Source organism: Tamandua tetradactyla, chromosome 1 (genome assembly GCF_023851605.1).
Source record: "Tamandua tetradactyla isolate mTamTet1 chromosome 1, mTamTet1.pri, whole genome shotgun sequence".
NCBI classification, from domain to species: domain Eukaryota; kingdom Metazoa; phylum Chordata; class Mammalia; order Pilosa; family Myrmecophagidae; genus Tamandua; species Tamandua tetradactyla.
Window position 1 is genome coordinate 185,157,900 of NC_135327.1, and position 16,444 is coordinate 185,174,343.

The following is a 16,444-nucleotide window of genomic DNA, read 5'->3' on the forward strand; positions in this document are numbered from 1 at the left end:
TATGTATATTGCTGGACCATTACCTTGGAGTATTTTTAAATTAAAGGTTGCTGCTTCTATCTTTGATCTTGGGAAGAATTCTATACTCATCTGCTAGAGAAGCGAAAGGAAAATCAAGATATTTAAAGTCCTCAAATGGAAAAACAGAACAGAGAAAAGTAATCACGAAGCAAAAGAAATGATTTATATGTAAAATTGTAGAGAATGCATCAATTTTTATAATGTTCATAATCTTTGATCTCGTATCCCTCATTTGGTAATACAACCTAAGAAAATAGTACTTTAAATATTATCCTAAGAGATGTTTATTTAAGCCCTGTATATAATAGAAAAAGAAAAAAAGGCGGAGGAGGGGGGAGGAATGGAGGAAAGTAGGAAAGAAGGATAAACCAAATTTCCAAAAATAGGATGGCTAAGTAAATTATCATTTTAATTCAGTAAAATATTGAATTTTCATCAAGATGATTATGATGTCATGAAAATATGCTTATATCCAATGTTTGTGGACAAAGACTCAAAATTTTATATGCAGAATGATCACAATCATGTATTACTTCTAAGTCACAAAGAGAACTGGAAGGAGCTACAATCACTGTTATTTGTCTTTGAATGATGGGAATTTAAGATTCGTCAATTTTTCTTCCCTCTGAATTTCTAATTTTTTTCAAAGCAGGTTTTATTTTGTTTGGATAAAAGTGTTAAATATTAAAAATGTCTGGACTTGGATGTTGTAATGATCATGGAAAGGAAGGCTGCCAGTACTGATAAATCCTTAGACAGATAAGGCAACAAAGTAAGATAGCACAAAATGTCATTTGAAACGTATTTTCCTTCATATGTAAGTTTCTGAATCAAGCCTTCACTATTTTACACTTGCATTGTATATAGATTCTATAAGAAAGACAAAATCCATACAAAAGTCACTGCCAAAGAGGAACTTACTCTCTAACACCTTTGAAATATATTTCAAAAGAATGTGTATATGAATGTGAACCCACGAAGTGCTTGTGTGTATATTTTTATGTATGTATGCGCAATGTGTATGTACAAATTCTTGTACACATTTATAAATCCATTTGTATGAGAGGGTAGAAAAAATACTTCTGGCAGGAACCAGGACTTGGGTAGAAAAGATGGCATATTTTGTTGAGATAATTCTAGGCAAAGGAAATAACTTTGAATGCTATGAAGGCAGGACAATAGGTTACAAGTAAGGATGGGTGGAGTGGACTGGTGGTTGGGATGCACGTGGATGGCAAGCTGGCTAATTTGGTGTGTAAGAGGGTGGTATGGGAGTGGGTGTGCAATTCAGTCCTTTGAAAAGAGGCTTGAATTTCCCACAGGAGACAGTTAGGTGTGTCTGATTTTACAGTTTTGTTTTACAAAAAAAATAATTCTTACTATTGGAAGAGATGGAGAGAAGGCTGGGTAGCTGTAGGAAATCTTGAGTTAGTGGAGACAGATTGGTTAAGGGCAATGAAGATGGCAGATCTTGCTGATGAAGACTGATTGGAGCTTGATGTTGAAAATGATGAGCTGGGAAGAGTCAGTATTTTTAAAAAGTTAGATGAGAAAGAAATTCTTGCTAATGGGGAAAAGATAACTTCAGATCAGCTGGATTGAGATTCACAGAAATGGATGTCAATTTTGGTCATCATAGCTACCAGTTACTGAGGATTTACTGTGTTCTTGACATGATACTAAGTTATTTACATATTCTCATGTAATATTCAAGAGATTCCCGAGGATCAGTTTCTATGACCCTCATCTTACAGACGAGTAAACTGATAAAGAAGTTCAAAGATTTGCCTGGAGTGGGTTATTATTAGTTGGGTGATGAGTGATGTCGCTAGCTGACCAGTAGGAGGAGCTATCATTATACCTAAACCCATACTCTAAGTACGCTGTTTGACAATTTTGTTCTCCAAACTCTGATGAAAAAGATTTTCGTAGAAGCAAATTGAAAAAAAGAATGTTTATTTAACTCAGTATGAAAGCATTAACTAGATTGTGAGACAGGTAGAGAAGACTGTCAAAGGGAGGTGTCATGGCTGTCTTTTTGTTGTTCACAAATATTCATAGCAGTTCCATTCAAAACAGCCCCAAAGTATCAACAATCCAAATACCCACCAACAGATGAATATGATGAATATATTAAAAATTGTGGCATATTCCTCCATAAAATGGAACACTATACAGCAACAAAATGGAACCATGTATACAAACGGTAGCAGGGCTGAAACAGGCTAAGTTTAAAAATGCAGATGCTATAGAAGATATTATTGTATGATTCTATTTACTTTGAACTCTAGGAAACATACAATCCCTAGCCATAGAAGGAAGAGCAGTGGTTGCTTCGGGCCAGAGATGTGGTTTGTGCTGACTGGGAAACAGCCCAAGGAAAACTTTCACTGACAGAATTAGTCTACATCTGGATTAACATGGATGTATAGATTTGTGAAAACTCATTAAACTGCACACTTAAAATGTGTGCATGTTATTTTTTGTTAATTATACCAAAAATAATTTTAACTGTGTTTCTGTAGGTAGTAACATTTAAAAATTGAAATTAAAAGTCCTGTTTATAATAGCACCAAACAAAAATACTTAGGGATAAATTTAACAAAATATGTATGACTTAAACACTGAAAATTAAAACATGAGTCACTTCAATTCTATTATTTTATGAGAACACTAGGAGTTTTTGGGTTTGAATTTTAAAATAATTTAGCAGAGTCTGAACTGGAAAGTTTTAAATATTTTGTTTGGTAAATACAAACTTTGGTTCATGAAAAAATTATTTTACTGAATTTTAACAATATCTTTAAAATTGATATTTCTTTTTAAATTGTTTTTAAATTAAATAAAATAAAGGGAAATGAATATTACTGAAAATGCTTTTGTCATATAGAGGAGGGTGTATTAAGAAATCACCTCCTCTGTTATAAAATACGGTACATATGCTAGGAGTATCTTCCACAGACTTGTCTTGATGATGAAATTACTTGAAGTGAGGTTTTTATAATTAAGGGTCTACACTTGAATTTTGGTACCACTGAATTTTGATACCACCAGTCACTATTTTTATGATCTTAGGCAAACTGTTTGTTAGTTTCCACAACTATAAAATAGGAATAATAGTAGTAACCTATACGTAAATCAGAAGCTTGTGGAAATTAAATAAGTTAATGTACAAAATGCCTAGCAAGTGGTAGGTACTCAATATATATTACTTTCTATGATGACAATCATGCTTATGATATATTTGATGATGAGTTGTCAGCCCTGAACTGTTAGTTTGCATGAAAAAAGTTTCTTTCCCTTTAGTTTTCCTGATTGGTTAAAAGTTTTAGAAATGTTTGTATTTTTAATTTTTATTATAAGTTAGACCTAGCAGAAACCTTAAATCTATGGATTAAGGTCAATTGCTATGTCCCAGGTAGGAGGATCAGAACCAGAATCCAGATTGCCTAACTTCTGATCTTGTATCTTAAACTTGGTACCAGGCCATAATCCCCATGAACCCTTTTTAAAGGTGACTCTCTACTTAATAGAATGAGAACAAGGTACTGCTTATCTAAATAAAACCTAATAGTAATAATAATAATGTTTCATAGCTCAACCAGTACAGTTCTGAAAGCTCTGGACATAAGTTCCTAAAACCTGATTCCAAAGTTCCCCCTTCTCACCTGAGCATTTCAACTAGAAAAAGGAATTAATCATCAGTTAACCAGAAAATTACATTAATCAGAGTACCTCATCTCACTAGCAAAACACTGGGTTTCTAAAACTAAAATGAATGTGCTGGAGTAATGATGAGGAAAACGCTACTACTCATAAAATCAGCATCTGCTCTTTAACGATCTCAACCCTGGCTGTGCATTTGAGTCCTCTGTGGAAAACTTGAGGAAAAAATGCCTGAGTACCCTCCACAAATCTCTGTGGGTAGAGCCCAGGCTGGAGAACCACTGCTCTGTGCCACTCAGAGTTCAGATTTTGTCCAGTCAGTACCTATACCAGTTCAGTCCCATACTTATCCAGGAAACGTTACATGTGAGGTTTTCTCTTTTGTCTTAAAATCATGGATCAAAACATGACCTAGTGAGATCAAGAAAAATAACAAATAGCATTTATTCAGTAGTCACACATTTTCTCTTTAAATCTTTACAACAGCCCTATCAGGCAAGCCAAGCCATCATAGTAACCTCGACACATAGATAAATCGCCCCTAAATATACACATTTAGTAAATGATACAATTTTTTTTTTAACATGGGCAGGCAGCGGGAATCGAACCCGGGTCCTCTGGCATGGCAGGCAAGCATTCTTGCCTGCTGAGCCACCGTGGCCCACCCTTTAATGCAATTTTATTGAGATGTGGTCATACACCATGAAATCCAAAATATGTGATCAATGGCTCATAGTATTATTACATAGTTGTGTATTCATCACTACAATCAATTTTGGAATATTTTCATTACTCCAGAAAAAGAAAACCCAAAACATCCCTTTACCCTTTATTCCACACCCCCCTCATTGATCTCTAGCATTGTTGTGGTACATTTGTTACTGTTGATGAAGAATGTTGATATAATACTGTTAATTATAGTCCTTAGTTTACAATAGGTACACTTTTTCGCATATAGCACTCTATTACTAGTTCCTTTTAGTAGTTTCATGTGTTTGTTCTAGTTCATAGATGAAATTTTTTATATTTGTACTGGTAATCATAGTCATCGTCCACCACAAGATTTACTGTTATACAGTCCCTGTTTTAATCTCTGGCTTTCCTTTCTGTGACATATATATGACCCTAAACTTCCCCCATCAACCACATTCACACACCATTCAGAACCGTTAATTATAGTCACACTTATGTACTACCATCACCACTATCCATTTCCATGCATTTAATTTGAAAGTTTTTTTAAAATATTTTTTATTGTGAAATATAACATACATACAAAAAGGTGATAAACTTTGAAGTACATTGTTAACAAGGAGTTATAGAACAGATTTCAAAGTTTGGTATGGATTACAGTTCCACAATTTCTGTTTTTTCCTTCTAACTGCTCCAAGATACTGGACACTGAAAGAAATATCAATATAATGATTCAGCAGTCATACGCATTTGTTAAATTGTCTTCTCTGTTATAACTCCTCCTTCTCCTTTGATTCTTCTCCCAAACTTTAGGAATATTTGGGCTATGCCCATTCTAACTTTTTCATATAGGAAAGGAGTGTTAACCATAGGGGATAGGGGTATGGAACTAGTTGATGTTCTTGGAGAGGCTGGCCCCTCTGGGTTTCAGGGCTTATCTAGCCTAGGAACCATCTGGAGATTGTAAGTTTCTGGAAAGTAATCTTAGTGCATGAAACTTTTGTAGAATCTCAGATAGAGCCTTCAGTGTTTTTTAGGATTGACGGGAAAGGTGTTGGTTGGGGTTTGGCAAACTGGGGTAATTAGCGATATCTAGCTGAAACTTGCATAAGATTAACCTCCAGAATAGCCTCTCAACTCTATTTGAACTCTCAGATAGACACTAATGCCTTATTTTGTTACATTTCTTTTTTCCCTTTTGGTCAGGAAGGCATTGTTGATCCCATAGTGCCAGGGCCAGGTTTACCTCTGGAAGTTATGTCCCACATTGCCACGGAGGCTTTCACCCCAGATGTCATGTCCCATGTAGCAGGGAGGGTAATGATTTTCCTTGGAGAGTTGTGGAGAGAGAGAGAGAGAGAGAGAGAGAGAGAGAGAGAGAGAGAGACCACATGTAAACAAAAGAAGTTTTCTGGAAGTAACTCTTAGACATAACTGTAGGTAGGCTTAGGTTCTCTACTAAAGAAATAAGTTCCATAAGAGCCTCAAGATGAAGGGCTTGGTCTATTAACTTGGGTGTCCCTAAGTTTGTGATCGTTTCAGGGATTTCCCTGGTGGGAAAGTTTAATAGTTCTATATTTTTTTCTCCAGTCTCTCTCAAGGGACTTTGCCAATACTTTTAAATTATCTGCCCAAAATACTCTAGGATGTATCTAGGTATTACATTAAGCTGTACAGAATTACAAGTCCTCATTCCCATTCTGGGTTGTTCAAATGAGCTAACTAGATAGATTGAGTTAGACTATATGCTACAGATAATTTAGGTTTTGGACAAAATAAACCTTTCTTCCTTTGGTCTCATATAGTAGGTGAAGTTAACAAATACAGATGATATCATCCTTTACCCTGTTTTCTGGTTTACGTTAGCCCTGACCAGATTTGCTTCATTCTTATCTCTAATTGAAGACGGATTTCTCTTTCAGTTTCTTTAATAATTGTTATACATAGCAATGCTGCTTTTAGAGCTGAAGAACTCCAACTCTGAGTCTTAAATGTCACACAGTACCCAAAGTTCCAGAGAAATACTGGGTTATACATATGTAGCCCAGCATCTCAAAATCGAGAAATAACATTTACAGCTCCAGACTAAATGTGACTACTAGAAGAGCTTACAATCGAGGCCACAATCTTCTTATAAGTATTTTCTAAAAGAGACCATAAAATATTTGTTCTTGTGTTTCTGGCTTATTTTGCACCATAGAATGTCCCCAAGGTTCATTTACCTCATTACATGCCTGATACTTTTGTTGCTTTCTGTAGCTGCACAATATTCCATCATATGTATAAACCAGTTTGCCCTTCTGCTTCTCAATGTATCCTTTAGCCACCTCCATCCATTGGGCAACATGGATAATGTCCACAGTAAACAATCCATGTCTCACTTTATCCTCACTTAGTTCTCAATCATCAACATTCTCAATTTTAGACAACTTTCCATTGTTCCAAAGAGAAAAGTAGCAGGTAAACATTCCCTCACTAATAGAAAATCCAAACCTCCCCTTAACACTTGTTCCTCTCTCTCAATTATTTGCCGGTGTTATTGCTGTGGTACTGCTGATATCTTCCTGTTAATATAGGCCATAGCATGCAATAGTTTCCCCCCTATACCCCTCTGTTATTGACTCTTTGTATAAGAGTCATACCTGTGCAGTAGTGCATGCAGGAACTTATTTATATTATAGTGCTAATCATTGGGATACCTGGCTCTATACAACCACTGTCAATTGTGTTCACCTTCAACGTGGCAATATTACTTGTAAACCCACTAATGGACTGCCTTTACTTCTATCTATTCCCTTACATTTAAGTTCAACCTCACTCGCTAACTGTTCACCCATTTCTAGCTTCTGTGTATCTCTAGGTCCCCTATATTCTAAATTATAAAACTCTCAGTTTACTTTTACCAAGGTCATAATAGCAAAATCATACAGTATCCTTCTCCCAGCTTTATGTTCTCAAGGTTTATCCATGTGGTCATATGCTTCAGGACTTCATTTCTTCTTACAGCTGCATTAATATTCTATAATATGCATATACCACATTTGTTTATGCACTCTTCTGGGCATTTGGATTATTTCCATCTTTTGACAATTGTGAATAATGAATAATTCTATTTGGTGTGCAAATGTCTGTTTGTGTCACTGCTTTCAGCTCTTCTTAAATATTGAGTAATGGTATTGCCTGGTCATAGGGCAACTTGATATTTAGTTTTCTAAGGAACCACTAACCTGTCTTCCACAGTAGCTGTACAATTGTACAAACCCCCCCCACCCCAGCAGTAAATAAGTGTTCTGATTTCTCCACATCCTCTCCAACCTTTATAGTTTTCTCTTTGGTTAAGAGCAGCCATTCTTACAGGTGTGAGGTGATATGTCATTGTAGTCTTGATTTGCATTTCCCTTATAGCTAATGAAGATGAACATCTCTTCATGTGTTTATTAGCCATCTGCATTTGCTCTTCAGAAAAATGTCTGTTCCTTTTTTATGAATTTTATGCACATTTTATGATTGGGTTGTTTGTTCTTTTGTTGTTGAGTTGTATGATTTCTTTATATATACAGGATTTCAAACTTTTATCCGATTGTGGTTTCCAAATATTTGCTGACTCTTCACCTTTTTGACAAAGTCCTTTGAGGCACAAAAGCATTTGCTTTTGAGGAGTTCCCATTTTATCTATTTTTCCTTTCACTGCTTGTGTTTGGGTATAAAGTTTAAGAAGCTTCCTCCTATTCACGGGTCTTGAAGATGTTTCCCTTTATTTTCTTCTAGGAGTTTTATGGTACTGGCTCTTATGTTCAGGTCTTTGATCCACTTTGAGTTAATTTTTATATAGGGTGTGAGGTAAAGATCCTCTTTCATTCTTTTGGCTATTGATATCCAGTTCTCCCATGCCCGTTTACAGAAAAGACTATTCTGTCCCAGTTCAGTAGATTTTGGGGCCTTGTTGAAAATCAATGGGCCATGGATTTGATGGTTTATCTCTGTACTCTCTATTTTGTTCCACTGGTCTATGTTTGTGCCAGTACCATGCTGTTTTGACCACTGTAGTTTTATAATAAGCTTTAAAATCAGGAACTGTTACACCTCCCACTTCATTCTGTTTTAGGAAATTTTTAGCTTATTTGAGGTCTCTTTCCCTTCCAAATGAATTTGATACCTAGCTTTTCCAAGTCTTCAAAGTAGGCTGTTGGAGATTTTATTAGTATTGTATTCAATCTGTTGATCGATTTGGGTAGAATTGATATCATAAGCTATATTTAACCTTCCTAATCATGAGCAGGGAATGTCTTTCCACCTATTTAGATCTTCTTTGAATTCTTTTGGCACTTTTTTCTAGTTTTCTAGGATAGGTCCATTGTATTCCTCGTTAAGTTTATTCCTGGATATTTGATTCTTTTAGGTGCTATTTTGAGTGGAATGTTTTCCTTAATTGTCTCCTCAGTTAGGTCATTACTTGTGTATAGAAACATTGCTGATTTTTGCACGTTGATCTTGTATCCCACCACTTTTCATAGATTTCTCATCATTTTCCAAGTATAGTGTCATGTCATCTGCAAATAATGAAAGTTTTACTTCTTCCTTTCTGATTTGGATGACTTTTATTTCTTTTTTCCTGCCTGATTGTTCTAGCTAGAATTTCTAGTACAATGTTGAAAAAATAGTGAAAATAAAGAGTGTTTTAGTTTTTTAATGCTGCTGGAAATGCAATATACCAGAAATTGGTTGGCTTTTATGAAGTGAATTTAAGTTACAAATTTACAATTCTGAGGCCATCACAGTTTCCAAACTAAGGCATCCAGGGAAAGATACGACTCAAGGAAAGCTGATGGGTTGGGAATAACTCTGTCAGCTGGGAAGGCATGTGGCTGGCATTTGCTGGTTTGACTTCTGGTTTCGAACAACTTCACTGGGAGCATTTTCTTTCTGCATTTCCAAATGTCTCTGTCTTGGTCAACTATGAAGCTTTTTCCAAAAATGTTTCTCTCTTAAAAGATTCCAGTAAGTGACCCACCTTGAATGGATGAAGGCACATCTTCATGGAAACAACTTAATAAAAAAGATCCTACTTAACAATATTGACTCATGGTTAAAGAACATGGCTTTTCTGGGGTATACAACAGTTTCAACCCAGCATAGAGGGCATCCCTATCTCATTCCCAGACTTAGGCAGAAGGCTTTCAGTCTCTCACCATTGAGTATGATGCAGGCTATGGGTTTTTCATATACACTCTTTATCACATTGAAGAAGTTTCTTTCAATTCCTACCTTTTGAAGTGTTTTACCAGAAAAAGGATGCTGACTTTTGTTGAATGCTTTTTCAGCATCAATTGAAATATTATGTGATTTTTCCCTTTTAATTTGTTAATGTACTGTTTGACAGTTTTCTTGTGTTGAACTACCCTTGCATTGCTGATATAAACCCCACTTGGTCATAGTGTAGAATTCTTTTAATATATTGTTGGATTCTATTTGCTAGTACTTTGTTGAGAATTTTTATTCATTAGTTAAATTGGCCTGTAGTTTTCCCTTCTTGTAGCATCTTTATCTGATTTTGGTATTACAGTGATGTTAGCTTCATACAATGAGTTAGGTACTGCGTTCCTTTTTACTCAAATTTTTGGAAGAGTTTGAGCAGGATTGGTATTAGTTCTTTTTGGAATGTTTGATTAAATTCCCTTGTGAAGCCATCTGGCTTGGATTTTTCTTTGTAGGAAGGTGTTTGATGATTGATGGAATCTCTTTTCTTGTGACTGGTTTGTTTAGATCTGCTATTTCTTTTTGAGTCAGTGTAGGTTGTTCATGTGTTTCTAAGACTTTTCCATTTCATCTAAGTTGTCTAGTTTGTTGATGTATAGTTGTTCATAGTACCCGCTTATGATTTCTTTTATTTCTTCAGGGTCTGTGATAACAGTCCCCCCTCTCATTTTTTATTTCACTTACTTGTATCCTCTCTCTTTTTTTTCTTTGTCAGCCTAGCTAGGGGTCTATCAGATTTAGTGATTTTCTCTAAGAACCAAACTTTTGGTTTTATTGATTCTTTGTATCATTTTTTGGGTTCTCCAGTTCATTTATTTCTGGTTTAATCTTTTTTATTTCTCTTCTATTTGCTCTGGGATTAGTATGCTGTTCTCTCTCTAGTTCCTCTAGAGCAGGTAAGTCTTCAATTTTTTGCTCTTTCTTCTTTTTTAATATAGGCACATAGGGCAATAAATTTCCCTCTCAGCACTGCCTTTGCCATATCTCATTAGTTCTGATATGCTGTATTCTCATTTTCATTCATCTCCACATATTTACCATTTTCTCCTTTGAATAACTGATTGCTATTGCTTAAGAGTATATTATTTAATCTCCATATATTTGTAAAAGTTCTTGTTCTCTGATGGTTATTTGCTTTCAAGCTTCATTCTGTTGTGATAAAAGAAAGTGCTTTGAATAATTTCAGTATTTTTACGTTTATAAAGTGTTTTGTGCCCCAGCGTATGATCTAGTCTGGAGAATGTTCCATGAGCACTGGAGAGGAATGTATATACTGGTGTTTGGGGGTATAATGATCTATATGTATCTGTTAGGTCTAATTCATTTATCAAATTGTTTAGGCTATTTATTTTCTTGTTGATCCTCTGTCTGGTAGTTCTATTTATAGAGGACAGCGGTGTATTGAAGTCTCCCACTATTGCTGAAACATCTCTAGCTCCCTTCAGTTTTGCCAGTGTTTGCCTCATGAACTTTGGAGTTCCTTGATTGGGTGCGTAAACATTTATGATTGTTGTTGTTTCTTCTTGATAAATTGCCCCCTTTCATTAATAGGTAGTGTGTCCTTCCGTGTCTCTCTCTCTTTTTTTTTTTTTTTTTTTTTTTTAGGTGCATGGTCTGGAATTGAACCTGGGTCTCCTACATGGAAGGCGAGCATTCTGAACTATCCAGCAGCCCCTTGTCTCTTGTGATGTCTTTACATTTAGAGTCTATTTTGTTTGATATTAGTATAGCTACCCCTGCTTGCTTTTGGTTACAGCTTGCATGGAATATCTTTTGCCATCCTTTCACGTTTAATCTATTCATATCCTTGGGTCTAGATGAGTCTCTTGTAAGCAGCGTAGAGATGGATCATATTTCTTAATCCATTCTGCCTGTCTGTATCTTTTAGTTCATGAATTTAGTCTCTTAACATTCCAGGTTATTACTGTAAACACATTTCTTGAATCTACCATTTTATTCTTTGGTTTTTATTTATTAGATTTATACATTGTTTTCCCTCTCTCTCTTTTTATCCTTTAAGTTACCCTTACTGATACTCTTCAATTCTGTGCCCTCCTCCAGACCTCTCTCGCTTGTCTTTCTTTTTCAGCTGACAGAACTCCCTTTAGTATTTGTTGTAGGGCTGGTCTCTTGTTGTCACATTTTCTCAGCCTTTGTTTGTCTGTGAAAATTTTAATCTCTCCCTCACTTTTAAAGGAAGACTTGGCTGTATAAAAAATTCTTGGCTGGAAGTCTTTCTCTTCCATGATCTTAAATATATCATACCACTGCCTTCTTGCCTCCATGGTACCTGTTGAGTAGTTTGAACTCAGTCTTATGTCGGCTTTCAGGACTTATGCTTCTCTTCAATGCTTGACAGACTGATTAGTATGTGTCTTGGAGTAGACCTATTGGATTTAGTTTATTTGGGGTTCATTGGATTTCTTTGATTTGCATATACATGTCTTTTATTTGATTTTTTTTCAACTTTTAAAAAGGAAATTTATTAAGTTACATGTTTACAGTTCTGAGGCCCATAATAATGTTTAAACTAATGAAACCAGAGAAACATACTTTCACTCAAGAAAGGTCAGTGTCTTTCACATAGGAAGACATGTGGCTGATGTCTGCTGGTCCTTGTTCCCAATTCTGTTACTTCTAGCTTCTGATACAGTGGTTTCCGCTCTAAGCATCTGTGGACCTTCTCTTGCCTCCTCTGGGACACAACTTTGGTTCTGACTTGCTTAGTGTCTCATGGGAAGGCACATGGAGATGTCTGCTGGACCCTGCATCTCAAAATGTCTGTATCTAGGCGTCTTTTCTCCCTGTTGACACCCTAAGCATCTCCAACTGTCTACATCTCTGTGAATTCTGGTCCCTGTTAAGCTTCTCTTGGCTCTATCATCTCCTTATACCTTCTGGGGCTTCTGCATTTCCAGATGTCTATATCTGCATCTACATCTTATCTATGTCTTTTATAAGGCTTGAGATGTTTCTCCCCATTATCTCCGCACCTAATCTTCCTAGCCCTTTACTCTTCTTTTCTGCTTCTGGAACACTGATGATTCTTTTATTTGCGTGCTTCATATTGTTCATCATTTCCCTGAGATCCAATTCCAATTTTTTCCATCTCTTTTGCCATTTATTCTTTTTTTGTGTTCAAATATAATTGCCCTGTCCTTTTTGTTCACTTATTCTTTCTTATGCATCTTCAACTTTGCCATTGTGTCTCTAGTATGTTTTTAATTTGATCTACAATATCTTTCATCTCTGTAAGATCTGCTATTTTTGTATTTATTCTTTCAGATTCTTCTTTATGCTCTTTTAGTGTCTTCTTGACATCCTTTATGCCATTAGCCAACCCACTGAATTTATTTAGGAGATTTGTATGAACATCTTTGATTAATTGTTCCAAATTCTGTGTTGCCTCTGGTGTTGCAATTTGGTCATTTGGCTGGGTCATATCTGCCTGCATCTTCATACACTTTGTGACTTTCTGTTGGCTTTTAAGCATTTGATCATCTAAATAGGGTTATTTTGAACGCTGATTTTCCTCACTTGTCCAAGGTTTTGTATTTGCTTGGATTTGCATTGAAGGTCTCCTTTTGTACTTGATTTGTCAGATATTCCCTGCCAATACCTCAGGTTGGGGATGCAACTCTACTTGAGAATCTTTTAAAAGCTAGACAGGCAGGATTTGCCAGACTGCACTTTCCATTTCTTCCCAGCAGATGGCGCTCGTGGACCTTCTCTTCCCCTCATGCCTGCCTCTCCCCAACTGCATCAGCTGGCTGAGCCCATTCTCTAGGTTCCAGTTCCTCCACTTTTTTTTTTTTTTTTAAATCCAGAAGAAGACCTTCTCCTCTGCACTATTGGGAAAATCAGTCATCTTTCCTTAGAATCTTTTTGACCAATCTGTTGGAATTTTTGGTTCTGAATTTTCCTTAAAAGTTAGTTCAGGTGCTTAACCCTTTGCCTGCTTTGGGCTTAGCCCTGAAGGCAGAGGCCATGTAGACTTGCAGAGCGGGAGGTGAGGAAGACCGAAAGAGCTGCTGGGCTAAGGCTCAGGTGACTTCATGCAGTAAGCTGCAGCACCTGCTGCTTTGTCACTCAGGTGATGTCTTTTTTTTTTTTGGCATGGACATGTACTGGGAAATAAATCTGGGTCTCCAGGGTGGCAGGCAAGAACTCTGCCACTGTGCCACCATTGCCCGCCCTCAGGTGATGTCTTTCTAAAAATATTTTTTAAACATGTTTTAACCCCTGCTCCCAGCCAGTCCTTCAGCTAAGGACAATAGGTCTGGGTCTGAACAGTTGTGCCCCTCTCTAAGAATATGTAGAGAATAGTATGGCCAGTCAGAGGAAAAAATGTTGAAAAATATATGAAGGAAGCATCAGTACAGAATTTTGTGGAAGGTTAGGGGGATTCATGCTACCATGAATACTGACTTAAATAGAATCCACTGAATTTGACTCAAAAGTTTTTTGAAAACCTTCATCATTTAAGAACGAAATATGCCTCAATATTATTGCTCACAATATGTTAGGGAGAATTATTTTAACTTCCTTTTTGTTAAAATATTTCAGAGATGTGTCCTACGAGAAACCAACATGAATTCTCGCTATGAAAAAGAATTCTTGGAAGTAGAAAAAATTGGAGTTGGAGAATTTGGCACAGTCTACAAGTGCATTAAGAGGCTGGATGGATGTGTTTATGCAATAAAACGCTCTACAAGACCTTTTGCAGGGTCGTCAAATGAGTGAGTACCTTTGAAATGTACTAGAAGTATCTTAGACTATCAGAACAAACTTGGTTTTGAAGTGTTCTTTCTTGTCAAAATATTTTAAATTATACCACTTAATGTTATTAAAAAATACCATTTGCTGCTGCTTTTATTTTTTTTTTTACTCCCCTGGCCCTATGGATGTTGTCTCAAATCTATGACCTTCCAGAGTTTTCCAGATCCGAGGAGTTTCCCAAAATATAACATGATCATTTCGAATAATGCTATTTTTTTTTGCTGGACTTCTTGGCTTTTACTTTCAACTACTGGTTTTACTGCCTTAAAAATAATCTAATGAATAGATCTTTGGAATGACCTTTTGGTGCATTTTTAATGCATCAAAAATTGCAAAGTAGGAAATTATTAACTCACTGGTTTATCTCTACTTTGTATTAATAAAGAATTCAATAACCAAATTTCAAAGACTACATGCAAGGAAAAGTGAACATTTATATTTCATTCCCAGAACTAAGTGCTTTAAGTTCTTCCTTGATCAAAAGGAAAACCAATATTTTTAGATTCAGCCAATATTTTTCATGAACTGTGAGGATATAAAAATTAATATGCTGAATATGAAATTATAGATTTTAGAATTCTTCATTTATATACTAAAATTCGTCAAGTACTCTAATTTGTTCTTCTTGTTTGGACTTCCCTATCTATAAGGAATACCTCTCCTCTAGACTGTCTGTCCTCTATATCATATTGACTGAGTTTAATACTGTCTAGCATTCATAGAAAAGATTCAGGGCCCACCACAATATCCACAATCCAGTCTAAGCTGACATTGTCAGTAAGCCCTAAAGGTTTTCTTTGAAATCTGTGCTTATGTTAAGTAACCTCTTTTTTCAGGTGATTATAATACAGTGAAAATTAGACCTGAAACATTTCTGACTTCAAGGCACTAACCACTTAAAGTCCCTTTTTACATATGCTGTGTTCAGTAAAAAACAAAACAAAACATGGGCTTTGGTGCCAGGCACACCAAGGTTCTGGTCTTAGCAAGACTATTCTGCTTTGATCTTGGGTCAGTCACTTAACGTTTTAGAGCCTTAGTCCTCCCTGCTGTACCTTACCAAGTAGTTAGGAAGATTAAATGAGATGCAACAGCGAGTAGAAGGTGCTCAAAAAATGTTGTGCCATTGTTGGACAATGCCTCCTATCTTGTCTTTTCAAAACATTTTCAGGTACATAATCTTGATTAATCTTTTTTAATGCTTTTCTGTCCCAGTAATTTGGCTTTGCGGGAAGTTTATGCCCATGCGGTACTTGGGCATCACCCCCATGTGGTACGTTATTACTCTGCGTGGGCAGAAGATGATCACATGATTATTCAGAACGAATACTGCAATGGTAAGCACATGAATTAGTACCTGGGGAGAGGGACTGGGAATAAATCTTTTCCTCCTCCTCACAGCTTATGACAGGTATAGCAGAGTCATACCTAAAAATGTGTGGAAGAAGAAAACTGGAGAAAATGAGTTGAGCTGAAAAGGAATTTCCAGGGTTCATGCTATTACCTTATGTCTCTCAAAGCTGGAATGTAGCTGATCCATAGAAGTTATCACTACCTTTACATGTGATGCTTCAAGAGAAAACTTTTACCTTAGTCGTTTGAGTGGTAAACCATCATTTAACCATTTGCTGGGTATTCTAAAAAATACAATATAATACCATTTGGGGAGGTGTGTTAAGCTTTTTCATTGTGCCTTGGTTAGATATGCAGCCAATTTTTATTAATTTTCAAGTGGATACCTGCATTTAGGTATTATTCAGGCTACTTACTCCTTTTTACCTTTGAGTATCCGTGTCCTTACCAGAGTAAAGGTGAGGTGGGGGTGGTGCAGTAACTCAATGACTTCAGATATATTCTACTAGATCCTTCAGGATTTAGATCCACGGTAACCCGGTAGAACTTTCCTTTCTGAGATACTTAAATTACAAAGAGTGGTCACTTGGGCTTAACGTATTTCTAGTCTAAAATGAAGTGGTTGGTGTAACAGCCATTATGTCCTGTTGGTCATAAGAATTTTCAGTGGTAAGGT

General features: G+C 36.2%; 1 protein-coding gene across 3 annotated transcripts in view; it reads left to right on the plus strand.

The window, feature by feature from the left end:
* The window catches only part of WEE2 (WEE2 oocyte meiosis inhibiting kinase), a 31,284-nt gene that overhangs the window by 3,283 nt on the left and 11,557 nt on the right, over positions 1-16,444 (plus strand). For all 3 annotated transcript variants that reach the window (XM_077147956.1, XM_077147948.1, XM_077147968.1), the window contains 2 exons: positions 14,203-14,375; positions 15,631-15,752. In XM_077147956.1, coding sequence (XP_077004071.1) covers positions 14,203-14,375; positions 15,631-15,752 — 295 coding nt within the window. The remainder of the gene's footprint in view (positions 1-14,202; positions 14,376-15,630; positions 15,753-16,444) is intronic.